Source organism: Oncorhynchus masou, chromosome 5 (genome assembly GCF_036934945.1).
Source record: "Oncorhynchus masou masou isolate Uvic2021 chromosome 5, UVic_Omas_1.1, whole genome shotgun sequence".
Classification (NCBI taxonomy): Eukaryota; Metazoa; Chordata; class Actinopteri; order Salmoniformes; family Salmonidae; genus Oncorhynchus; species Oncorhynchus masou.
The window spans coordinates 45,813,608-45,841,119 of NC_088216.1; the positions used below are offsets into that span (position 1 = coordinate 45,813,608).

Consider the following 27,512-nt stretch of genomic DNA (forward strand, 5'->3'; position numbering starts at 1 on the left):
CCCTCTGGAGAGCCTTACGGTTGTGGGCGGAGCAGTTGCCGTACCAGGCGGTGATACAGCTCGCCAGGATGCTCTCGATTGTGCATCTGTAGAAGTTTGTGAGTGTTTTTGGTGACAAGCCGAATTTCTTCAGCCTCCTGAGGTTGAAGAGGCGCTGCTGCGCCTTCTTCACGATGCTGTCTGTGTGAGTGGACCAATTTAGTTTGTCTGTGATGTGTATGCCGAGGAACTTAAAACTTACAACCCTCTCCACTACTGTTCCATCGATGTGGATAGGGGGGTGTTCCCTCTGCTGTTTCCTGAAGTCCACAATCATCTCCTTAGTTTTGTTGACGTTGAGTGTGAGGTTATTGTCCTGACACCACACTCCGAGGGCCCTCACCTCCGCCCTGTAGGCCGTCTCGTCGTTGTTGGTAATCAAGCCTACCACTGTTGTGTCGTCCGCAAACTTGATGATTGAGTTAGAGGCATGCGTTGCCGCGCAGTCGTGGGTGAACAGGGAGTACAGGAGAGGGCTCAGAACGCACCCTTGTGGGGCCCCAGTATTGAGGATCAGCGGGGTGGAGATGTTGTTGCCTACCCTCACCACCTGGGGGCGGCCCGTCAGGAAGTCCAGTACCCAGTTTCACAGGGCGGGGTCGAGACCCAGGGTCTCGAGCTTGATGACGAGCTTGGAGGGTACTATGGTGTTAAATGCCGAGCTGTAGTCGATGAACAGCATTCTCACATAGGTATTCCTCTTGTCCAGATGGGTTAGGGCAGTGTGCAGTGTGGTTGAGATTGCGTCGTCTGTGGACCTATTTGGGCGGTAAGCAAATTGGAGTGGGTCTAGGGTGTCAGGTAGGGTGGACGTGATATGGTCCTTGACTAGTCTCTCAAAGCACTTCATGATGACGGAAGTGAGTGCTACGGGGCGGTAGTCGTGTAGCTCAGTTACCTTAGCTTTCTTGGGAACAGGAACAATGGTGGCCCTCTTGAAGCATGTGGGAACAGCAGACTGGCATAGGGATTGATTGAATATGTCCGTAAACACACCATCCAGCTGGTCTGCGCATGCTCTGAGGGCGCGGCTGGGGATGCCGTCTGGGCCTGCAGCCTTGCGAGGGTTAACACGTTTAAATGTTTTACCCACCTCAGCTGCAGTGAAGGAGAGACCGCATGTTTCCGTTGCAGGACTTGTCAGTGGCACTGTATTGTCCTCAAAGCGGGCAAAAAAGTTATTTAGTCTGCCTGGGAGCAAGACATCCTGGTCCGTGACTGAGCTGGATTTCATCTTGTAGTCCGTGATTGACTGTAGACCCTGCCACATACCTCTTGTGTCTGAGCCGTTGAATTGAGATTCTACTTTGTCTCTATACTGACGCTTAGCTTGTTTGATTGCCTTACGGAGGGAATAGCTGCACTGTTTGTATTCGGTCATGTTACCAGTCACCTTGCTCTGATTAAAAGCAGTGGTTCGCACTTTCAGTTTCACGCGAATGCTGCCATCAATCCACGGTTTCTGGTTAGGGAATGTTTTAATCGTTGCTATGGGAACGACATCTTCAACGCACGTTCTAATGAACTCGCACGCCGAATCAGCGTATTCGTCAATGTTGTTGCCTGACGCAATACGAAACATGTCCCAGTCCACGTGACGGAAGCAGTCTTGGAGTGTGGAATCAGCTTGGTCGGACCAGCGTTGGACAGACCTCAGCGTGGGAGCTTCTTGTTTTAGTTTCTGTCTGTAGGCAGGGATCAGCAAAATGGAGTCGTGGTCAGCTTTTCCGAAAGGGGGGCGGGGCAGGGCCTTATATGCGTCGCGGAAGTTAGAATAACAGTGATCCAAGGTTTTGCCAGCCCTGGTGGCGCAATTGATATGCTGATATATTTTAGGGAGTCTTGTTTTCAGATTAGCCTTGTTAAAATCCCCAGCAACAATGAATGCAGCCTCAGGATGTATGGATTCCAGTTTGCAAAGAGTCAAATAACGTTCGTTCAGAGCCATCGATGTGTCTGCTTGGGGGGGAATATATGCGGCTGTGATTATAATCGAAGAGAATTCTCTTGGTAGATAATGCGGTCTACATTTGATTGTGAGGAATTCTTAATCAGGTGAACAGAAGGATTTGAGTTCCTGTATGTTTCTGTGATCACACCACGTCTCGTTAGCCATAAGGCATACGCCCCCGCCACTCTTCTTACCAGAAAGATGTTTGTTTCTGTCGGCGCGATGTGTGGAGAAACCCGCTGGCTGCACCGCATCCGAGAGCGTCTCTCCAGTGAGCCATGTTTCCGTGAAGCAAAGAACGTTACAGTCTCTGATGTCCCTCTGGAATGCTACCCTTGCTCTGATTTCATCAACCTTGTTGTCAAGAGACTGGACATTGGCGAGAAGAATGCTAGGAAGTGGGGCACGATGTTCCCGTCTCCGTAGTCTGACCAGAAGACCGCCTCGTTTCCCTCTTTTACGAATTCGTTTTTTTTGGGTCGCCGGCTGGGATCCATTCCGTTGTCCTGGTTGAAAGGCAGAACACAGGATCCGCTTCGCGAAAGTTATATTCTTGGTTGAACTGATGGTGAGTTGAAGCTGATCTTATATTCAGTAGTTCTTCTCGACTGTATGTACTGAAACCTAAGATGACCTGGGGTACTAATGTAAGAAATAACATGTAAAAAAACAAAAAACTGCATAGTTTCCTAGGAACTCAAAGCGAGGCGGCCATCTCTGTCGGCGCCGGAAGTTGGGTCATAGGGTCCAATGAGTAGCAATAGGTGAGACAAGGAGCCGATTCAGTAGTCGCTACTACCCTAGGCGAGCTGGAGACACGGCTATTCAGACAGCTAGCGGGCCGGGGCTAGCAGATGGACCTTCGGAGTCATCGCTACGGAAGGGCCTTTTGAAACCACCTCAGACGATTACGTCTGCAGACCAGTCGTGATGGATCGACGGGGCTCCGTGTCGGCAGTAAAGAGTGCAGGCCAATTGGCAAAAAAGGTATTGTAGCCTAATAATTGGATGGTGGACCTGTCCGGCTAGCCCGGGAGATGGGCCTAGCTCGAGCCTAGGTCAAGGCTAACTGGTGCTTGATTCGAGACAGAGACGTTAGCCAGGAGTAGCCATTCGGATTGCAGCTAGCTAGGTTCAGAGCTTGTGGTAGGAATCGGGAGATGTGGTAAAGAAAAAGCAGTCCGGTACGCTCTGGATTGATATCGCGCTGTGCAGACTGGCAGGTATTGACCGAGCTGAGCCTGGCTGGTGTCCGATTTAACGGCGAAGACCGCTAGCAGTGGCTAAATGACTGCTAGCTAGTAGCTCGTTAGCTGGCTAGCTTCTGATGGGAGTTCTGCTTCTGAAGGTTAAAAATAGCACATCCGTACCATATTGGGTGAGGCGGGTTGGAGGAGAGTATATTGAGTCCTTTGATGGAAAGTGAGATTAAACTATACAGTGGGGCAAAAAAGTATTTAGTCAGCCACCAATTGTGCAAGTTCTCCCACTTAAAAAGATGAGAGAGGCCTGTAATTGTCATCATAGGTACACTTCAACTATGACAAACAAAATGAGAAAGAAAATCCAGAAAATCACATTGTAGGATTTTTAATGAATTTATTTGCAAATTATGGTGGAAAATAAGTATTTGGTCACCTACAAACAAGCAAGATTTCTGGCTCTCACAGACCTTATTTAAGAGGCTCCTCTGTCCTACACTCGTTACCTGTATTAATGGCCCCTGTTTGAACTTGTTATCAGTATAAAAGACACCTGTCCACAACCTCAAACAGTCACACTCCAAACGCCACTATGGCCAAGACCAAAGAGCTGTCAAAGGACACCAGAAACAAAATTGTAGACCTGCACCAGGCTGGGAAGACTGAATCTGCAATAGGTAAGCAGCTTGGTTTGAAGAAATCAACTGTGGGAGCATTTGGATGATCCAGAAGAAGATTGGGAGAATGTCATATGGTCAGTTGAAACCAAAATAGAACTTTTTGGTAAAAACTCAACTCGTCGTAGGACAAAGAATGCTGAGTTGCATCCAAAGAACACCATACCTACTGTGAAACATGGGGGTGGAAACATCATGCTTTGGGGCTGTTTTTCTGCAAAGGACCAGGACGACTGATCCGTGTAAAGGAAAGAATGAATGGGGCCATGTATCGTGAGATTTTGAGTGAAACCCTCCTTCCATCAGCAAGGGCATTGAAGATGAAACGTGGCTGGGTCTTTCAGCATGACAATGATCCCAAACACACCGTCCGGGCAACGAAGGAGTGGCTTCGTAAGAAGGAGTGGCTTCGTAAGAAGCATTTCAAGGTCCTGGAGTGGCCTAGCCAGTCTACAGATCTCAACCCCATAGAAAGTATTTGGAGGGAGTTGAAAGTCCATGTTGCCCAGCAACAGCCCCAAAACATCACTGCTCTTGAGAAGATCTGCATGGAGGAATGGGCCAAAATACCAGCAACAGTGTGTGAAAACCTTGTGAAGACATACAGAAAACGTTTGACCTCTGTCATTGCCAACAAAGGGTATATAACAATGTATTTAGATAAACTTTTGTTATTGACCAAATACTTATTTACCACCATAATTTGCAAATAAATTCATTAAAAATCTTACAATGTGATTTTCTGGATTTTTTTCACTCATTTTGTCTGTCATTGTTGAAGTGTACCTATGATGAAAATTACAGGCCTCTCGCATCTTTTTAAGTGGGAGAACTTGCACAATTGGTGACTGACTAAATACTTTTTTTTCCCCCTGTATACCAAATATATATGAAAAAAAGAGGAAAAAAGCCATATTTACACGGGACAGGAAGGGACAAAATGAAACACACGTCCAACTGCTAGGCCATCTGGAAATTTACATGTGTCTGTAAGGTGTCTGTATAGTTGTTGGATCACTGATGTGAAATCCCACCAGTTCTAAAATAATTTGGGATTGAAATTTAGTATTTGGTCTGTGGGTCAGAATGAATATAGTCATACTAAGAAGATGCTAAATTCAAAGTGAGTCAGATCATGAAGACCTGCAGCCCTGATAGATTTGTTTAGATAATGACTCACATGCAAAGCTGTCCCCATCACTGTGTGGAAAGAGAAAGAGTTTGGTTCTGAGCTCACTCTGTAGTTACAGCTCACCTCCGTACACCTCACTGACTGTAGACTTCTAAAAAGATCACTCTCAGTTACAGATCTTTTCTGGATGATGGCTCATTATAATGGCTGAAATGGTACAAATGGAATACCTGATACCATTCCACTCTTTCCACACCAGCCATTACCACGAGCCCGTCATCCCCAATTAAGGTGCCACCAACCTGTGCTTGATACATATGGGAAACTGTAGAGTGTAGAAAACGTGCAGGTCTTGACAAAAACTGGTTGCCCTGGCACCTTCCTACACCTACCTGGCACCTACCTACAATATCCTGTTCAAAGGACTCACATTTTTTTTTATCTTTCCCATTCACCCTCTGAATGGCACAAATACACAATCCATGTCTCAATTGTCCCAAGGCTTAAAAATTGGTTTAACAAGTGACATAGATTTAACAAGTGACATCAATAAGAAAGGATCACAGATTTCACCTGGATTCACCTGGTCAGTCCATGTCATGGAAAGAACAGGTGTTCTTAATGTTTTGTAAAGTCAGTGTAAGACGGTAGTGTCCTGTAACATTGTTTTCAGTCACTTTGTCTTTTCTATGTTGGGAATGACAGCGGTTGAAGTTGACATTGGATTGTTCATGGCGCTAAACATGGAGCTCATTCTAAAAGTAACTATATACTGAAAGTGTTACACATTTTGTACTTGTTGTCAGAGAATCACCAGCAGCTTCTATTGTCCTGTTAAACCACAATGCTGTATATTATTCTTACCTTTCACCATTGGAGTCAGTGTGGGTTCAGTGGTGTTTCCTGTAGAGATCTCAGAGGTTGTGACGAGTGGAGCGGTTGATTCAGTAGAATGAGGAGTCAGGTTGACAAGTACGGTTTCTGAAATGAGAACAATATCAATGGACATGATCTTATTTAGAGTAGTTGATTCCTTTCAAATCTGTGGTTTGAGTTGAAGTACATTATTCATATTAATCATTCATTAATTATGAATTTTTCATTTTTATACTCAAGATTACTAATAGGTATAGGGTTGGCGTTTTGTGTACTTACAATTGGATATTTGCAATTAAAATTAAAATTGTCTCTAGAGGACCAACACACCTGTTGTAGGATTCACTGTTGTGCTAGGATAATGTGAATAATTTTATCACAACAACAGTGTTCTGTTAAAAATCATAATGAAACAAAGGTAACCATGTGTAACAGCTGTATAAATGTGTGGCCTACCTGCTATAGAAGGTGTCTGTATAGTTGTTGGATCACTGATGTGAACTTGTTAGGAATTTTATGAATAATGACTAAACAATATCTACATTTTAAATTTAACTATAACTAATTAAACTCTACCCTGTTTTACAATATCTGACCAATAATGTTAATTCCTAAGGAAGGGATTATGTAGCACAAACACAGAGTAATTAAAACATAATAAACACCATTCCAACTTAGTTGGAGAGGTATGTGTTGTATGTGTTTGGAGTAAGCAGAGAGGTTCGTTAACCTATGGTTGAACTGACTTAACTTAGCTCTATTTGATGCTAATGCAGAATGTCACAGGATGTTTTTGTGCTGGTCAAGGGCAGTCAAGTTTTGGGTGAACCAAGGGCTATATCTGATCTGGTGCGACCGGAACAGAGAGAAAATGAGCAGATTTCTGGGTGGGGAAGAATAGAGTCAAGGCATAATGTACAGACAAGGGTATGGTAGAATGTGAGTACAGTGGAAGTAAACCTAGGCATTGAGTGACGATGAGAGAGGTTTTGTCTCAAGAGGCACCAGTTAAGCCAGGTGAGGTCACTGCATGTGTGGGGGATGGGACAAAAGGGCTATCTAAGGCATATTGGGCAGGGCATGGGGCTCTACAGTGAAATAAGACAATAATCACGACCAAAAACATCAATAGAAAATGCATATTGACATTAGGGAGAGGCATGTGTAGCAGAGTGATCAAATCAAATCAAATTTTATTTGTCACATACACATGGTTAGCAGATGTTAATGCGAGTGTAGCGAAATGCTTGTGCTTCCAGTTCCGACAATGCAGTAATAACCAACAAGTAATCAAACTAACAATTCCAAAACTAATATCTTATACACAGTGTAAGGGGATAAAGAATATGTACATAAACATATGAATGAGTGATGGTGCAGAGCAGCATAGGCAAGATACAGTAGATGGTATCGAGTACAGTATATACATATGAGATGAGTATGTAAACAAAGTGGCATAGTTAAAGTGGCTAGTGATACATGTATTACATAAGGATGCAGTAGATGATAGAGTACAGTATATACGTATACATATGAGATGAATAATGTAGGGTATGTAAACATTATATTAGGTAGCATTGTTTAAAGTGGCTAGTGATATATTTTACATCTTTTCCCATCAATTCCCATTATTGAAGTGGCTGGAGTTGAGTCAGTGTGTTGGCAGCAGCCACTCAATGTTAGTGGTTGCTGTTTAACAGTCTGATGGCCTTGAGATAGAAGCTGTTTTTCAGTCTCTCGGTCCCAGCTTTGATGCACCTGTACTGACCTCGCCTTCTGGATGATAGCGGGGTGAACAGGCAGTGGCTCGGGTGGGTGTTGACCTTGATGATCTTTATGGACTTCCTGTAACATCGGGTGGTGTAGGTGTCCTGGAGGGCAGGTAGTTTGCCCCCGGTGATACGTTGTGCAGACCTCACTACCCTCTGGAGAGCCTTACGGTTGTGGGCGGAGCAGTTGCCGTACCAGGCGGTGATACAGCTCGCCAGGATGCTCTCGATTGTGCATCTGTAGAAGTTTGTGAGTGTTTTTGGTGACAAGCCGAATTTCTTCAGCCTCCTGAGGTTGAAGAGGCGCTGCTGCGCCTTCTTCACGATGCTGTCTGTGTGAGTGGACCAATTTAGTTTGTCTGTGATGTGTATGCCGAGGAACTTAAAACTTACAACCCTCTCCACTACTGTTCCATCGATGTGGATAGGGGGGTGTTCCCTCTGCTGTTTCCTGAAGTCCACAATCATCTCCTTAGTTTTGTTGACGTTGAGTGTGAGGTTATTGTCCTGACACCACACTCCGAGGGCCCTCACCTCCGCCCTGTAGGCCGTCTCGTCGTTGTTGGTAATCAAGCCTACCACTGTTGTGTCGTCCGCAAACTTGATGATTGAGTTGGAGGCGTGCGTTGCCGCGCAGTCGTGGGTGAACAGGGAGTACAGGAGAGGGCTCAGAACGCACCCTTGTGGGGCCCCAGTGTTGAGGATCAGCGGGGTGGAGATGTTGTTGCCTACCCTCACCACCTGGGGGCGGCCCGTCAGGAAGTCCAGTACCCAGTTTCACAGGGCGGGGTCGAGACCCAGGGTCTCGAGCTTGATGACGAGCTTGGAGGGTACTATGGTGTTAAATGCCGAGCTGTAGTCGATGAACAGCATTCTCACATAGGTATTCCTCTTGTCCAGATGGGTTAGGGCAGTGTGCAGTGTGGTTGAGATTGCGTCGTCTGTGGACCTATTTGGGCGGTAAGCAAATTGGAGTGGGTCTAGGGTGTCAGGTAGGGTGGACGTGATATGGTCCTTGACTAGTCTCTCAAAGCACTTCATGATGACGGAAGTGAGTGCTACGGGGCGGTAGTCGTTTAGCTCAGTTACCTTAGCTTTCTTGGGAACAGGAACAATGGTGGCCCTCTTGAAGCATGTGGGAACAGCAGACTGGCATAGGGATGGATTGAATATGTCCGTAAACACACCATCCAGCTGGTCTGCGTGACTGAGCTGGATTTCATCTTGTAGTCCGTGATTGACTGTAGACCCTGCCACATACCTCTTGTGTCTGAGCCGTTGAATTGAGATTCTACTTTGTCTCTATACTGACGCTTAGCTTGTTTGATTGCCTTACGGAGGGAATAGCTGCACTGTTTGTATTCGGTCATGTTACCAGTCACCTTGCTCTGATTAAAAGCAGTGGTTCGCACTTTCAGTTTCACGCGAATGCTGCCATCAATCCACGGTTTCTGGTTAGGGAATGTTTTAATCGTTGCTATGGGAACGACATCTTCAACGCACGTTCTAATGAACTCGCACGCCGAATCAGCGTATTCGTCAATGTTGTTGCCTGACGCAATACGAAACATGTCCCAGTCCACGTGACGGAAGCAGTCTTGGAGTGTGGAATCAGCTTGGTCGGACCAGCGTTGGACAGACCTCAGCGTGGGAGCTTCTTGTTTTAGTTTCTGTCTGTAGGCAGGGATCAGCAAAATGGAGTCGTGGTCAGCTTTTCCGAAAGGGGGGCGGGGCAGGGCCTTATATGCGTCGCGGAAGTTAGAATAACAGTGATCCAAGGTTTTGCCAGCCCTGGTGGCGCAATTGATATGCTGATACATTTTAGGGAGTCTTGTTTTCAGATTAGCCTTGTTAAAATCCCCAGCAACAATGAATGCAGCCTCAGGATGTATGGATTCCAGTTTGCAAAGAGTCAAATAAAGTTCGTTCAGAGCCATCGATGTGTCTGCTTGGGGGCGAATATATACGGCTGTGATTATAATCGAAGAGAATTCTCTTGGTAGATAATGCGGTCTACATTTGATTGTGAGGAATTCTTAATCAGGTGAACAGAAGGATTTGAGTTCCTGTATGTTTCTGTGATCACACCACGTCTCGTTAGCCATAAGGCATACGCCCCCGCCACTCTTCTTACCAGAAAGGTGTTTGTTTCTGTCGGCGCGATGTGTGGAGAAACCCGCTGGCTGCACCGCATCTCTCCAGTGAGCCATGTTTCCGTGAAGCAAAGAACGTTACAGTCTCTGATGTCCCTCTGGAATGCTACCCTTGCTCTGATTTCATCAACCTTGTTGTCAAGAGACTGGACATTGGCGAGAAGAATGCTAGGAAGTGGGGCACGATGTGCCCGTCTCCGTAGTCTGACCAGAAGACCGCCTCGTTTCCCTCTTTTACGAATTCGTTTTTTTTGGGTCGCCGGCTGGGATCCATTCTGTTGTCCTGGTTGAAAGGCAGAACACAGGATCCGCTTCGCGAAAGTTATATTCTTGGTTGAACTGATGGTGAGTTGACGCTGATCTTATATTCAGTAGTTCTTCTCGACTGTATGTACTGAAACCTAAGATGACCTGGGGTACTAATGTAAGAAATAACATGTAAAAAACAAAAAACTGCATAGTTTCCTAGGAACTCAAAGCGAGGCGGCCATCTCTGTCGACGCCGGAAGTTGGGTCATAGGGTCCAATGAGTAGCAATAGGTGAGACAAGGAGCCGATTCAGTAGTCGCTACTACACTAGGCGAGCTGGAGACACGGCTATTCAGACAGCTAGCGGGCCGGGGCTAGCAGATGGACCTTCGGAGTCATCGCTACGGAAGGGCCTTTTGAAACCACCTCAGACGATTACGTCTGCAGACCAGTCGTGATGGATCGACGGGGCTCCGTGTCGGCAGTAAAGAGTGCAGGCCAATTGGCAAAAAAGGTATTGTAGCCTAATAATTGGCTGGTGGACCTGTCCGGCTAGCCCGGGAGATGGGCCTAGCTCGAGCCTAGGTCAAGGCTAACTGGTGCTTGATTCGAGACAGAGACGTTAGCCAGGAGTAGCCATTCGGATTGCAGCTAGCTAGGTTCAGAGCTTGTGGTAGGAATCGGGAGATGTGGTAAAGAAAAAGCAGTCCGGTACGCTCTGGATTGATATCGCTGTGCAGACTGGCAGGTATTGACCGAGCTGAGCCTGGCTGGTGTCCGATTTAACGGCGAAGACCGCTAGCAGTGGCTAAATGACTGCTAGCTAGTAGCTCGTTAGCTGGCTAGCTTCTGATGGGAGTTCTGCTTCTGAAGGTTAAAAATAGCACATCCGTACCATATTGGGTGAGGCGGGTTGGAGGAGAGTATATTGAGTCCTTTAATGGAAAGTGAGATTAAACTATACAGTGGGGCAAAAAAGTATTTAGTCAGCCACCAATTGTGCAAGTTCTCCCACTTAAAAAGATGAGAGAGGCCTGTAATTGTCATCATAGGTACACTTCAACTATGACAAACAAAATGAGAAAGAAAATCCAGAAAATCACATTGTAGGATTTTTAATGAATTTATTTGCAAATTATGGTGGAAAATAAGTATTTGGTCACCTACAAACAAGCAAGATTTCTGGCTCTCACAGACCTTCTTTAAAAGGCTCCTCTGTCCTCCACTCGTTACCTGTATTAATGGCCCCTGTTTGAACTTGTTATCAGTATAAAAGACACCTGTCCACAACCTCAAACAGTCACACTCCAAACGCCACTATGGCCAAGACCAAAGAGCTGTCAAAGGACACCAGAAACAAAATTGTAGACCTGCACCAGGCTGGGAAGACTGAATCTGCAATAGGTAAGCAGCTTGGTTTGAAGAAATCAACTGTGGGAGCAATTATTAGGAAATGGAAGACATACAAGACCACTGATAATCTCCCTCGATCTGGGGCTCCACGCAAGATATCACCCCGTGGGGTCAAAATGATCACAAGAACGGTGAGTAAAAATCCCAGAACCACGCGGGGGGACCTAGTGAATGACCTGCAGAGAGCTGGGACCAAAGTAACAAAGCCTACCATCAGTAACATACTACGCCTGCAGGGACTCAAGTCCTGCAGTGCCAGACGTGTCCCCCTGCTTAAGACAGTACATGTCCAGGCCCGTTTGCTTGAGAGCATTTGGATGATCCAGAAGAAGATTGGGAGAATGTCATATGGTCAGTTGAAACCAAAATATAACTTTTTGGTAAAAACTCAACTCGTCGTAGGACAAAGAATGCTGAGTTGCATCCAAAGAACACCATACCTACTGTGAAACATGGGGGTGGAAACATCATGCTTTGGGGCTGTTTTTCTGCAAAGGACCAGGACGACTGATCCGTGTAAAGGAAAGAATGAATGGGGCCATGTATCGTGAGATTTTGAGTGAAACCCTCCTTCCATTAGCAAGGGCATTGAAGATGAAAAGTGGCTGGGTCTTTCAGCATGACAATGATCCCAAACACACCGCCCGGGCAACGAAGGAGTGGCTTCGTAAGAAGGAGTGGCTTCGTAAGAAGCATTTCAAGGTCCTGGAGTGGCCTAGCCAGTCTCCAGATCTCAACCCCATAGAAAGTATTTGGAGGGAGTTGAAAGTCCATGTTGCCCAGCAACAGCCCCAAAACATCACTGCTCTTGAGAAGATCTGCATGGAGGAATGGGCCAAAATACCAGCAACAGTGTGTGAAAACCTTGTGAAGACATACAGAAAACGTTTGACCTCTGTCATTGCCAACAAAGGGTATATAACAATGTATTTAGATAAACTTTTGTTATTGACCAAATACTTATTTTCCACCATAATTTGCAAATAAATTCATTAAAAATCTTACAATGTGATTTTCTGGATTTTTTTCACTCATTTTGTCTGTCATTGTTGAAGTGTACCTATGATGAAAATTACAGGCCTCTCGCATCTTTTTAAGTGGGAGAACTTGCACAATTGGTGACTGACTAAATACTTTTTTGTCCCCCTGTATACCAAATATATATGAAAAAAAGAGGAAAAAAGCCATATTTACACGGGACAGGAAGGGACAAAATGAAACACACGACCAACTGCTAGGCCATCTGGAAATTTACATGTGTCTGTAAGGAGTCTGTATAGTTATTGGATCACTGATGTGAAATCCTACCAGTTCTAAAATATTTTGGGATTGAAATGTAGTATTTGGTCTGTGGGTCAGAATGAATATAGTCATACTAAGAAGATGCTAAATTCAAAGTGAGTCAGATCATGAAGACCTGCAGCCCTGATAGATTTGTTTAGATAATGACTCACATGCAAAGCTGTCCCCATCACTGTGTGGAAAGAGAAAGAGTTTGGTTCTGAGCTCACTCTGTAGTCACAGCTCACCTCCGTACACCTCACTGACTGTAGACTTCTAAAAAGATCACTCTCAGTTACAGATCTTTTCTGGATGATGGCTCATTATAATGGCTGAAATGGTACAAATGGAATACCTGATACCATTCCACTCTTTCCACACCAGCCATTACCACGAGCCCGTCATCCCCAATTAAGGTGCCACCAACCTGTGCTTGATACATATGGGAAACTGTAGAGTGTAGAAAACGTGCAGGTCTTGACAAAAACTGGTTGCCCTGGCACCTTCCTACACCTACCTGGCACCTACCTACAATAACCTGTTCAAAGGACTCAATTTTTTTTAATCTTTCCCATTCACCCTCTAAATGGCACAAATACACAATCCATGTCTCAATTGTCCCAAGGCTTAAAAATTGGTTTAACAAGTGACATAGATTTAACAAGTGACATCAATAAGAAAGGATCACAGATTTCACCTGGATTCACCTGGTCAGTCCATGTCATGGAAAGAACAGGTGTTCTTAATGTTTTGTAAACTTAGTGTAAGACAGTAGTGTCCTGTAACATTGTTTTCAGTCACTTTGTCTTTTCTATGTTGGGAATGACAGCGGTTGAAGTTGACATTGGATTGTTCATGGAGCTAAACATGGAGCTCATTCTAAAAGTAACTATATACTGAAAGTGTTACACATTTTGTACTTGTTGTCAGAGAATCACCAGCAGCTTCTATTATCCTGTTAAACCACAATGCTGTATATTATTCTTACCTTTCACCATTGGAGTCAGTGTGGGGTCAGTGGTGTTTCCTGTAGAGATCTCAGAGGTTGTGACGAGTGGAGCGGTTGATTCAGTAGAATGAGGAGTCAGGTTGACAAGTACGGTTTCTGAAATGAGAACAATATCAATGGACATGATCTTATTTAGAGTAGTTGATTCCTTTCAAATCTGTGGTTTGAGTTGAAGTACATTATTCATATTAATCATTCATTAATTATGAATTTTTCATTTTTATACTCAAGATTACTAATAGGTATAGGGTTGGCGTTTTGTGTACTTACAATTGGATATTTGCAATTAAAATTAAAATTGTCTCTAGAGGACCAACACACCTGTTGTAGGATTCACTGTTGTGCTAGGATAATGTGAATAATTTTATCACAACAACAGTGTTCTGTTAAAAATCATAATGAAACAAAGGCAACCATGTGTAACAGCTGTATAAATGTGTGGCCTACCTGCTATAGAAGGTGTCTGTATAGTTGTTGGATCACTGATGTGAACTTGTTAGGAATTTTATGAATAATGACTAAACAATATCTACATTTTAAATTTAACTATAACTAATTAAACTCTACCCTGTTTTACAATATCTGATCAATAATGTTAATTCCTAAGGAAGGGATTATGTAGCACAAACACGGAGTAATTAAAACATAATAAACACCATTCCAACTTAGTTGGAGAGGTATGTGTTGTATGTGTTTGGAGTAAGCAGAGAGGGTCGTTAACCTATGGTTGAACTGACTTAACTTAGCTCTATTTGATGCTAATGCAGAATGTCACAGGATGTTTTTGTGCTGGTCAAGGGCAGTCAAGTTTTGGGTGAACCAAGGGCTATATCTGATCTGGTGCGACCGGAACAGAGAGAAAATGAGCAGATTTCTGGGTGGGGAAGAATAGAGTCAAGGCATAATGTACAGACAAGGGTATGGTAGAATGTGAGTACAGTGGAAGTAAACCTAGGCATTGAGTGACGATGAGAGAGGTTTTGTCTCAAGAGGCACCAGTTAAGCCAGGTGAGGTCACTGCATGTGTGGGGGGTGGGACAAAAGGGCTATCTAAGGCATATTGGGCAGGGCATGGGGCTCTACAGTGAAATAAGACAATAATCACGACCAAAAACATCAATAGAAAATGCATATTGACATTAGGGAGAGGCATGTGTAGCAGAGTGCTCAAATCAAATCAAATCAAATTTTATTTGTCACATACACATGGCTAGCAGATGTTAATGCGAGTGTAGCGAAATGTTTGTGCTTCCAGTTCCGACAATGCAGTAATAACTAACAAGTAATCTAACTAACAATTCCAAAACTAATATCTTATACACAGTGTAAGGGGATAAAGAATATGTACATAAAGATATGAATGAGTGATGGTGCAGAGCAGCATAGGCAAGATACAGTAAATGGTATCGAGTACAGTATATACATATGAGATGAGTATGTAAACAAAGTGGCATAGTTAAAATGGCTAGTGATACATGTATTACATAAGGATGCAGTAGATGATAGAGTACAGTATATACGTATACATATGAGATGAATAATGTAGGGTATGTAAACATTATATTAGGTAGCATTGTTTAAAGTGGCTAGTGATATATTTTACATCCTTTCCCATCAATTCCCATTATTGAAGTGGCTGGAGTTGAGTCAGTGTGTTGGCAGCAACCACTCAATGTTAGTGGTTGCTGTTTAACCTCTTACACTTATGGTGGCGCTATTTCATTTTTGGAAGAAAAACGTTCCCGTTTTAAACAAGATATTTTGTCACAAAAAGATGCTCGACTATGCATATAATTGCTACTGTTCGAAAGAAAACACTCTGACGTGTCCAGAAATACAAATATCTTCTCTGTGCGTGCCCTTTAACGTGAGCTTCAGGCAAAACCAAGATGACTTGGCATCCAGGAAATGACAAGGATTTTTGAGGCTCTGTCTTTCATGATCTCCTTATATGGCTGTGAACGCAAGAGGAATGAGTCTGCCCTTTCTGTCGTTTCCCCAAGGTGTCTGCAGCATTGTGACGTATTTGTAGCCAGATCGTTGGAAGATTGACCATAAGAGACCACATTTACCACGTGTCCGCCCGGTGTCCTGCGCCGAAATTGGTGCGCAAAAGTCACCAGCCAGTATTTTTCCATGGGGCACAGAGAGAGAAGCAAGCTTCCACGAACTGCATGTCAATGAAGAGATATGTGAAAAAACACCTTGAGGATTGATTCCAAACAACGTTTTGTCAGGATTTGGCCAGGGTTGTTCCGGGTTTTGGTCAGTAGATGCCCCCATTGTGCTTTTTGTCCTTATGTTTTTCCCTTGATCCCCATTAATTATTTGCACCTGTGCCTCGTTTCCTCTATTGTATTTAAACCCTTAGTTTCCCTCAGTTCTGTGCTCTGTGTTTGTATGTTAGCACCCTGCCCTAGTGTTCTGTGTACTCTTGTCGATTCCGGGTGACGCTCTTGTGGTATTCTGTTTTTTTGTTTTTGTTTATTTTTTGTGAGTTTCTTTTGAGGCCTTTTTGTGCTTTTCCTACCACCTTTTGGATTTGCCATTTTTTTTGTATTTAAGGATTTTTCTTTATTAAATACACCGTCTTAAGTACTGCTGTGTCTGCCTCATCTTCTGGGTTCTGCTGACTATTCGTGGCTCAGTTGGTTAAGTGACTGTTTCTCACTCCGGAGACCCAGGTTCGAAACCGGGTCCTGACAGAAACACAGAGCCAAAAATGAACCCAGAGGCAGCCAGTTTCCAGGACCTTTTGCCACGCTGTCCCACCACCAGGAGACTGTCCAACGCCACGAAGCCGCCCTGGTTCAGCAAGAGGCCTTAATGGCTAGACATTCTCATCTTCTGTCGGAGATGCTGACTTCCATTAAGCAAATATCTGATCGACTTACCCCGGCAACAGTTCCCGTCCCAGTACCTCAGGTTCACGTACCCATGGCAGTTAACCCCCTGGCTGAACCTCGTCTTCCACCTCCCCAACGGTTCTCAGGTGATCCAAGTGCTTGTAAAGGGTTTCTCACTCAATGTTCTCTCTCCTTTGAGCTGCAACCCTCGTCGTTTCCCACCGACCGGTCTAAGATCGCATATATCATCACCCTGCTGTCGGAAAAGCCCTGGCCTGGGCTACTGCTGTGTGGGATGCCCATAGTTCCTGCTGTGCCAGCTACTCTGCCTTTGCTGAGGAATTCAAACGAGTGTTTCAAGGCCCAAGCAGTGGTTCTGACTCAGCCAAACAGCTCCTGACTCTCCATCAAGGTTGGCGCAGCGTGACGGACTATGCCATCCAGTTCCGCACGGTGGCAGCAGCGAGTGGCTGGAACAACGAGGCGCTCACGGTGTGCTTTCTGAAAGGCCTTTCCGACACTATCCAAGATGAACTGGCCACTCGGGAACCACCGGACAATCTCGAGTCCCTGATCAAGTTGGCCTCACGCATTGACCAGCGTCTGAGAGAGAGAGAACTCAACCGTAGACCTCTAGCCCCTATCAGTCCCAGCTCCGAGTCCCCACCTTTATCATCGCTGGCTCCACCGGAACCCATGCAGATTGGACGCATCTCCCAGGCTGAGAGAGACCGCCGGATGAGGGAGCGACGCTGTCTATATTGCGGCAAACCGGGCCATTTCCGTTCCACGTGTCCCGGGCTCCAGGGAAACGCTCTGTCCCGTACAGACCGGGGGAACTGTAACGGGAAGCATAACCTCCTCCCATCCGTCCAACTCCCGTCTGCTCATTCCAGTCACCCTCTCCTGGGACAACCACAAGCTTCACCTTCAAGCCTTGGTAGACTCTGGAGCCGCAGGTAACTTCATGGATGGTGTCTGGGCGAAGGAGAATGGCGTTCCCTCTGAACCTCTAAGTGACCCCATGAGGGTTACTACATTGGATGGAAGCCCTTTGGGATCTGGACTTGTCACTCATGTCACTACCTCCTTGCGACTTTCAGTTTCACAACACCAGGAATTGATGAACTTTCATTTGATCTCCTGTTCCGAGTTCCCTCTCGTCCTTGGATACCCCTGGCTTCACAGCCATAACCCTCACATCGACTGGTCTGTGGGCACGATCAAGCAGTGGGGTCCTACGTGCCAAGCTACTTGTATTTTCCAGAATTCCCCGAGTTCTACTCCCGAGTCTTTAGAATCCATCGACCTGACCCGAATTCCTGAGTGTTACCATGACCTCAAACTGGTGTTTAGCAAACAGAGGGCCACCATGCTACCACCCCATAGACCTTACGATTGCCCCATCGACCTGTTTCCGGGCACTTGCCCCCCCAGGGGTCGGATCTTTTCCCTATCTCCACCCGAACGAGCTGCTATGGATACCTACATCAAGGACGCTCTGGAAGCAGGCCTCATGCGTCCATCCACCTCCCCGGCGGGAGCAGGGTTTTTCTTTGTGGCCAAGAAAGACGGTGGATTACGTCCTTGCATCGACTACCGGGGACTCAATGCCATAACCGTCCGTAACCGTTACCCGCTACCCCTTATGGCCACAGCCTTCGAGCTGCTCCAGGAAGCAGTTGTTTTCACTAAGCTTGACCTGCGGAACGCATACCATCTTGTGCGGATCAGACCTGGTGACGAGTGGAAGACCGCTTTCAACACGCCAACTGGTCACTATGAATACTTGGTGATGCCCTTCGGCCTGACCAACGCCCCAGCGGTGTTCCAAGCGCTCATAAACGATGTGCTTAGGGATATGCTTAACATATTTGTGTTTGTTTACTTGGATGACATCCTCATCTTTTCGAGCTCCCTTCAAGAACACACTAAGCATGTCAGACAAGTACTCAAACGCCTCCTAGACAGCCATCTGTACGTTAAGCCGGAAAAATGTGAATTCCATTCATCCCGAGTACAATTCCTGGGATTTGTAGTGGAACCTGGTCGAGTCCAAATGGACCCTAGGAAGGTAGGGGCGGTAGCGGATTGGCCCACCCCCAAATCCGTTAAGGATGTTCAGCGTTTCCTGGGCTTCACAAACTTTTACCGCAAGTTCATCAAGAACTTCAGTTTGGTGGCAGCTCCTCTCTCAGCTTTAACCAAAGGTGGCAATGCAAGGTTTTTGTGGGGAAGAGAAGCTGAGACGGCCTTCCAAGGACTCAAGCAGCGCGTCCTCTCTGCTCCCATCCTGATACTACCGACTACGGATGAACCATTTGTGGTGGAGGTAGACGCATCAGAGGTTGGTGTTGGAGCTGTCCTGTCTCAGAGGGGTGAAGACAAGAAGCTTCATCCGTGCGCTTTCTTCTCACATCGGCTTACCCCGACTGAGAGGAACTACGATGTGGGGATCGTGAACTCCTAGCGGTTAAGATGGCATTGAAGGAATGGAGACACTGGCTCGAGGGGGCTTCTCACCCGTTTCAAGTGCTTACGGACCACAAAAATCTGGAGTATATCCAGCAGGCGAAGCGATTGAACTCTAGACAAGCTAGATGGTCTCTTTTCTTCAATCGATTCCAGTTTATCCTCACCTATCGGCCCGGGTCGAAGAATCTCAAACCGGATGCCCTGTCCCGAGTCTACGCTCCTGCCATTCGAGATGACACGGACATGCCTGTCCTTCCTGCTGCTAAGATTGTGGCTCCGATCTCGTGGCAAGTTGAGGATACCGTGAGACGTGCTCAAGCTAGCGAACCGGACCCTAAAGGAGGCCCTGCCAATCGGTTGTTTGTCCCCAAGGCAGTGAGGACTCAGGTCCTTCTGTGGGGGCACTCCTCTCGCCTCACCTGTCATCCGGGCGTAGGTCGCACCTTGGAGTTCATCCAGCGTAAGTTCTGGTGGCCTACCATAAGAGAAGACGTTGCCACTTTCGTCAATGCCTGCCCCGTGTGCTGCCAGGGCAAATCTTCTCACCTCCGCCCTCAAGGACTCCTTCACCCTTTACCTGTTCCCCACAGACCCTGGTCCCATATCTCATTGGACTTTATTACTGGACTTCCTCCATCCCATGGCAATACTACTATCCTAGTCATAATCGACAGGTTTTCAAAGGCGGCCAGGTTCGTCCCTCTGACTAAGTTACCTTCTGCCAAGGAAACGGCTGAGTTGGTAATTAATCATGTGTTCCGAGTCTTCGGCATTCCTCAAGATGTGGTTTCTGACAGAGGTCCCCAGTTCGCCTCAAGGTTTTGGAAGGCCTTCTGCCAACTCATGGGGGCTTCTGCCAGTCTATCTTCAGGGTACCATCCGGAGTCCAACGGCCAAACAGAGAGGATGAATCAAGAGCTGGAAACCACCCTCCGATGTATGACTCGTGACAACCCGTCCACATGGTCATCCTTTATTGTCTGGGCCGAATACGCGCACAACACCTTGCGCTCCTCCTCCACTGGTATGTCGCCGCACGAGTGTCAGTTTGGCTATGCTCCTCCATTGTTCCCGGACCAGGAGGCAGAAGTCAGAGTGCCTTCAGCCTTGAAGTTCGTCAGACGCTGTCGGCTTATGTGGAGGAAGACCCGTCTTAATCTTATGCGTTCCTCACAGAGGTACCAACAACAAGCCAACAGACGTCGCGGTCCCGGGCCTACCCTGCGCCCCGGCCAGAGAGTCTGGCTCTCCACAAGAGACTTACCTCTACGGGTGGAGTCTCGCAAGCTGTCCCAAAAATACATCGGTCCCTTCAAGGTTGCCAGGAGAGTTAACCCAGTTTCTTATCGCCTACACTTACCCAGATCCCTTAAGATTAATCCCACATTTCATGTTTCATTGTTAAAACCTGTTGTTTTTTCTCCCCTTGTCCCGGCAGACAGACCTCCCCTCCGCCTCGTGTCATTGGAGGCCAGCCGGCTTATACCGTCCACCGGATACTGGATTCCCGCCGGGTGCAGCGGTCCTGGCAGTATCTGGTGGACTGGGAAGGCTACGGTCCTGAGGAGCGCTCCTGGGTTCCTGCCAAAGACATCCTGGACCCTGACCTCATTCGTCAGTTCAGGGTCCTCCACCCTGAGAGAGCTGGTAGGAACGTCAGGAGCCGTTCCTAGGGGGGGGATTCTGTCAGGATTTGGCCAGGGTTGTTCCGGGTTTTGGTCAGTAGATGCCCCCATTGTGCTTTTTGTCCTTATGTTTTTCCCTTGATCCCCATTAATTATTTGCACCTGTTTCGTTTCGGTAGCCAGGCGCAATGTAGAAAACGGAACGATTTCTCCTACACACAGACGCTTTCAGGAAACACTGCGCATTTGGTATGTGGCTGGGAGTCTCCTCATTGAAAACATCAGAAGCTCTTCAAAGGTAAATGATTTTATTTATTTGGTTATCTGGCTTTTGTGAAAATGTTGCGTGCTACATGCTACACAAAATGCTATGCTAGCTTTGCATACTCTTACACAAATTAGTCAATTTCTATGGTTCAAAAGCATATTTTGAAAATCTGAGATGACAGTGTTGTTAAGAAAAGGCTAAGCTTGAGAGCAAACGCATTATTTTAATTTTATTTGCGATTTTCAGAAATCGTTAACGTTGCGTTATGCTAATGAGCCTGAGGCTTAGTCACAATCCCGGATCCGGGATGGGGAGTTTCAAGAGGTTACAGTCTGATGGCCTTGAGATAGAAGCTGTTTTTCAGTCTCTCGGTCCCAGCTTTGATGCACCTGTACTGACCTCGCCTTCTGGATGATAGCGGGGTGAACAGGCAGTGGCTCGGGTGGGTGTTGTCCTTGATGATCTTTATGGACTTCCTGTAACATCGGGTGGTGTAGGTGTCCTGGAGGGCAGGTAGTTTGCCCCGGTGATACGTTGTGCAGACCTCACTACCCTCTGGAGAGCCTTACGGTTGTGGGCGGAGCAGTTGCCGTACCAGGCGGTGATACAGCTCGCCAGGATGCTCTCGATTGTGCATCTGTAGAAGTTTGTGAGTGTTTTTGGTGACAAGCCGAATTTCTTCAGCCTCCTGAGGTTGAAGAGGCGCTGCTGCGCCTTCTTCACGATGCTGTCTGTGTGAGTGGACCAATTTAGTTTGTCTGTGATGTGTATGCCGAGGAACTTAAAACTTACAACCCTCTCCACTACTGTTCCATCGATGTGGATAGGGGGGTGTTCCCTCTGCTGTTTCCTGAAGTCCACAATCATCTCCTTAGTTTTGTTGACGTTGAGTGTGAGGTTATTGTCCTGACACCACACTCCGAGGGCCCTCACCTCCGCCCTGTAGGCCGTCTCGTCGTTGTTGGTAATCAAGCCTACCACTGTTGTGTCGTCCGCAAACTTGATGATTGAGTTGGAGGCGTGCGTTGCCGCGCAGTCGTGGGTGAACAGGGAGTACAGGAGAGGGCTCAGAACGCACCCTTGTGGGGCCCCAGTGTTGAGGATCAGCGGGGTGGAGATGTTGTTGCCTACCCTCACCACCTGGGGCGGCCCGTCAGGAAGTCCAGTACCCAGTTTCACAGGGCGGGGTCGAGACCCAGGGTCTCGAGCTTGATGACGAGCTTGGAGGGTACTATGGTGTTAAATGCCGAGCTGTAGTCGATGAACAGCATTCTCACATAGGTATTCCTCTTGTCCAGATGGGTTAGGGCAGTGTGCAGTGTGGTTGAGATTGCGTCGTCTGTGGACCTATTTGGGCGGTAAGCAAATTGGAGTGGGTCTAGGGTGTCAGGTAGGGTGGACGTGATATGGTCCTTGACTAGTCTCTCAAAGCACTTCATGATGACGGAAGTGAGTGCTACGGGGCGGTAGTCGTTTAGCTCAGTTACCTTAGCTTTCTTGGGAACAGGAACAATGGTGGCCCTCTTGAAGCATGTGGGAACAGCAGACTGGCATAGGGATTGATTGAATATGTCCGTAAACACACCATCCAGCTGGTCTGCGCATGCTCTGAGGGCGCGGCTGGGGATGCCGTCTGGGCCTGCAGCCTTGCGAGGGTTAACACGTTTAAATGTTTTACTCACCTCGGCTGCAGTGAAGGAGAGACCGCATGTTTCCGTTGCAGGCCGTGTCAGTGGCACTGTATTGTCCTCAAAGCGGGCAAAAAAGTTATTTAGTCTGCCTGGGAGCAAGACATCCTGGTCCGTGACTGAGCTGGATTTCATCTTGTAGTCCGTGATTGACTGTAGACCCTGCCACATACCTCTTGTGTCTGAGCCGTTGAATTGAGATTCTACTTTGTCTCTATACTGACGCTTAGCTTGTTTGATTGCCTTACGGAGGGAATAGCTGCACTGTTTGTATTCGGTCATGTTACCAGTCACCTTGCTCTGATTAAAAGCAGTGGTTCGCACTTTCAGTTTCACGCGAATGCTGCCATCAATCCACGGTTTCTGGTTAGGGAATGTTTTAATCGTTGCTATGAGAACGACATCTTCAACGCACGTTCTAATGAACTCGCACGCCGAATCAGCGTATTCGTCAATGTTGTTGCCTGACGCAATACGAAACATGTCCCAGTCCACGTGATGGAAGCAGTCTTGGAGTGTGGAATCAGCTTGGTCGGACCAGCGTTGGACAGACCTCAGCGTGGGAGCTTCTTGTTTTAGTTTCTGTCTGTAGGCAGGGATCAGCAAAATGGAGTCGTGGTCAGCTTTTCCGAAAGGGGGGCGGGGCAGGGCCTTATATGCGTCGCGGAAGTTAGAATAACAGTGATCCAAGGTTTTGCCAGCCCTGGTGGCGCAATTGATATGCTGATACATTTTAGGGAGTCTTGTTTTCAGATTAGCCTTGTTAAAATCCCCAGCAACAATGAATGCAGCCTCAGGATGTATGGATTCCAGTTTGCAAAGAGTCAAATAAAGTTCGTTCAGAGCCATCGATGTGTCTGCTTGGGGGGGAATATATACGGCTGTGATTATAATCGAAGAGAATTCTCTTGGTAGATAATGCGGTCTACATTTGATTGTGAGGAATTCTTAATCAGGTGAACAGAAGGATTTGAGTTCCTGTATGTTTCTGTGATCACACCACGTCTCGTTAGCCATAAGGCATACGCCCCCGCCACTCTTCTTACCAGAAAGGTGTTTGTTTCTGTCGGCGCGATGTGTGGAGAAACCCGCTGGCTGCACCGCATCGGAGAGCGTCTCTCCAGTGAGCCATGTTTCCGTGAAGCAAAGAACGTTACAGTCTCTGATGTCCCTCTGGAATGCTACCCTTGCTCTGATTTCATCAACCTTGTTGTCAAGAGACTGGACATTGGCGAGAAGAATGCTAGGAAGTGGGGCACGATGTGCCCGTCTCCGTAGTCTGACCAGAAGACCGCCTCGTTTCCCTCTTTTACGAATTCGTTTTTTTTGGGTCGCCGGCTGGGATCCATTCCGTTGTCCTGGTTGAAAGGCAGAACACAAAATCCGCTTCGCGAAAGTTATATTCTTGGTCGTACTGATGGTGAGTTGACGCTGATCTTATATTCAGTAGTTCTTCTCGACTGTATGTAATGAAACCTAAGATGACCTGGGCTACTAATTTAAGAAATAACATGTAAAAAAAACAAAAAACTACATAGTTTCCTAGGAACTCAAAGCGAGGCGGCCATCTCTGTCGGCGCCGGAAGTTGGGTCATAGGGTCCAATGAGTAGCAATAGGTGAGACAAGGAGCCGATTCAGTAGTCGCTACTACACTAGGCGAGCTGGAGACACGGCTATTCAGACAGCTAGCGGGCCGGGGCTAGCAGATGGACCTTCGGAGTCATCGCTACGGAAGGGCCTTTTGAAACCACCTCAGACGATTACGTCTGCAGACCAGTCGTGATGGATCGACGGGGCTCCGTGTCGGCAGTAAAGAGTGCAGGCCAAATGGCAAAAAATGTATTGTAGCCTAATAATTGGGTGGTGGACCTGTCCGGCTAGCCCGGGAGATGGGCCTAGCTCGAGCCTAGGTCAAGGCTAACTGGTGCTTGATTCGAGACAGAGACGTTAGCCAGGAGTAGCCATTCGGATTGCAGCTAGCTAGGTTCAGAGCTTGTGGTAGGAATCGGGAGATGTGGTAAAGAAAAAGCAGTCCGGTACGCTCTGGATTGATATCGCGCTGTGCAGACTGGCAGGTATTGACCGAGCTGAGCCTGGCTGGTGTCCGATTTAACGGCGAAGACCGCTAGCAGTGGCTAAATGACTGCTAGCTAGTAGCTCGTTAGCTGGCTAGCTTCTGATGGGAGTTCTGCTTCTGAAGGTTAAAAATAGCACATCCGTACCATATTGGGTGAGGCGGGTTGGAGGAGAGTATATTCAGTCCTTTGATGGAAAGTGAGATTAAACTATACAGTGGGGAAAAAAAGTATTTAGTCAGCCACCAATTGTGCAAGTTCTCCCACTTAAAAAGATGAGAGAGGCCTGTAATTGTCATCATAGGTACACTTCAACTACGACAAACAAATTGAGAAAGAAAATCCAGAAAATCACATAGTAGGATTTTTAATGAATTTATTTGCAAATTATGGTGGAAAATAAGTATTTGGTCACCTACAAACAAGCAAGATTTCTGGCTCTCACAGACCTTCTTTAAGAGGCTCCTCTGTCCTCCACTCGTTGCCTGTATTAATGGCCCCTGTTTGAACTTGTTATCAGTATAAAAGACACCGCCCGGGCAACGAAGGAGTGGCTTCGTAAGAAGGAGTGGCTTCGTAAGAAGCATTTCAAGGTCCTGGAGTGGCCTAGCCAGTCTCCAGATCTCAACCCCATAGAAAGTATTTGGAGGGAGTTGAAAGTCCATGTTGCCCAGGAACAGCCCCAAAACATCACTGCTCTTGAGAAGATCTGCATGGAGGAATGGGCCAAAATACCAGCAACAGTGTGTGAAAACCTTGTGAAGACATACAGAAAACGTTTGACCTCTGTCATTGCCAACAAAGGGTATATAACAATGTATTTAGATAAACTTTTGTTATTGACCAAATACTTATTTTCCACCATAATTTGCAAATAAATTCATTAAAAATCTTACAATGTGATTTTCTGGATTTTTTTCACTCATTTTGTCTGTCATTGTTGAAGTGTACCTATGATGAAAATTACAGGCCTCTCGCATCTTTTTAAGTGGGAGAACTTGCACAATTGGTGACTGACTAAATACTTTTTTGTCCCCCTGTATACCAAATATATATGAAAAAAAGAGGAAAAAACCATATTTACACGGGACAGGAAGGGACAAAATGAAACACACGACCAACTGCTAGGCCATCTGGAAATTTACATGTGTCTGTAAGGAGTCTGTATAGTTATTGGATCACTGATGTGAAATCCTACCAGTTCTAAAATATTTTGGGATTGAAATGTAGTATTTGGTCTGTGGGTCAGAATGAATATAGTCATACTAAGAAGATGCTAAATTCAAAGTGAGTCAGATCATGAAGACCTGCAGCCCTGATAGATTTGTTTAGATAATGACTCACATGCAAAGCTGTCCCCATCACTGTGTGGAAAGAGAAAGAGTTTGGTTCTGAGCTCACTCTGTAGTCACAGCTCACCTCCGTACACCTCACTGACTGTAGACTTCTAAAAAGATCACTCTCAGTTACAGATCTTTTCTGGATGATGGCTCATTATAATGGCTGAAATGGTACAAATGGAATACCTGATACCATTCCACTCTTTCCACACCAGCCATTACCACGAGCCCGTCATCCCCAATTAAGGTGCCACCAACCTGTGCTTGATACATATGGGAAACTGTAGAGTGTAGAAAACGTGCAGGTCTTGACAAAAACTGGTTGCCCTGGCACCTTCCTACACCTACCTGGCACCTACCTACAATAACCTGTTCAAAGGACTCAATTTTTTTTAATCTTTCCCATTCACCCTCTAAATGGCACAAATACACAATCCATGTCTCAATTGTCCCAAGTCTTAAAAATTGGTTTAACAAGTGACATAGATTTAACAAGTGACATCAATAAGAAAGGATCACAGATTTCACCTGGATTCACCTGGTCAGTCCATGTCATGGAAAGAACAGGTGTTCTTAATGTTTTGTAAACTCAGTGTAAGACGGTAGTGTCCTGTAACATTGTTTTCAGTCACTTTGTCTTTTCTATGTTGGGAATGACAGCGGTTGAAGTTGACATTGGATTGTTCATGGAGCTAAACATGGAGCTACAGTATAAGATCATTCTAAAAGTAACTATATGTTATGTACTTGAGTGAAGACCCAAAAGCGGTTTTAACAGAAACAGAGTTCTTTAATGAAAAAACAGGAATGGCATTGATCCTCTTCCGACGTTGTCAATGGAACAAAAGATAGTTAGTAGAGTGCAGGATGCACCTGCCAGGCAGACTCCGACAGGATAGGACTAGGTGGAAGCAAACGAGACGATAGCTTGCTTCTGGCATGAGAAACACAAACGAGAATCTGACACCGAAAGTAGCAGGAACAGAGAGAGAAATAGAGACCTAATCAGAGGGAAAAAAGGGAACAGGTGGGGAATGGTGAATGAGCTAGTTAGAGGAGATGAGGAACAGCTGGAGAAGGAGAGAAAGAGAAGGTAACCTAATAAGACCAGCAGAGAGAGACAGAGAGAAAGGACAGGAACAGACATAATAAGACATGACAGTACCCCCCCCCACTCACCGAGCGCCTCCTGGCGCACTCGAGGAGGAAACCTGGCGGCAACGGAGGAAATCATCGATCAGCGAACGGTCCAGCACGTCCCGAGAGGGAACCCAACTCCTCTCCTCAGGACCGTACCCCTCCCAATCCACTAGGTACTGATGACCACGGCCCCGAGGACGCATGTCCAAAATCTTACGAACCCTGTAGATAGGTGCGCCCTCGACAAGGATGGGGGGAGGGACGAGCGGGGGCGCGAAGAACGGGCTTAACACAGGAGACATG

At 46.4% G+C, this 27,512-nt stretch overlaps 1 protein-coding gene and 1 pseudogene across 1 annotated transcript in view; one reads left to right on the top strand and one right to left on the bottom strand.

Annotated features, from left to right (window-relative positions):
- Positions 1-27,512, top strand: part of LOC135539671 (ERC protein 2-like) — a 364,220-nt pseudogene that overhangs the window by 166,007 nt on the left and 170,701 nt on the right.
- The window catches only part of LOC135539669 (mucin-2-like), a 68,824-nt gene that overhangs the window by 33,038 nt on the left and 8,274 nt on the right, over positions 1-27,512 (bottom strand). Inside the window, exons 5-6 of the mRNA XM_064965703.1 lie at positions 13,731-13,847; positions 5,866-5,982 (exon numbers count right to left, since the gene is read on the bottom strand). Of these exons, the coding sequence (XP_064821775.1) occupies positions 5,866-5,982; positions 13,731-13,847 (234 nt within the window). The remainder of the gene's footprint in view (positions 1-5,865; positions 5,983-13,730; positions 13,848-27,512) is intronic.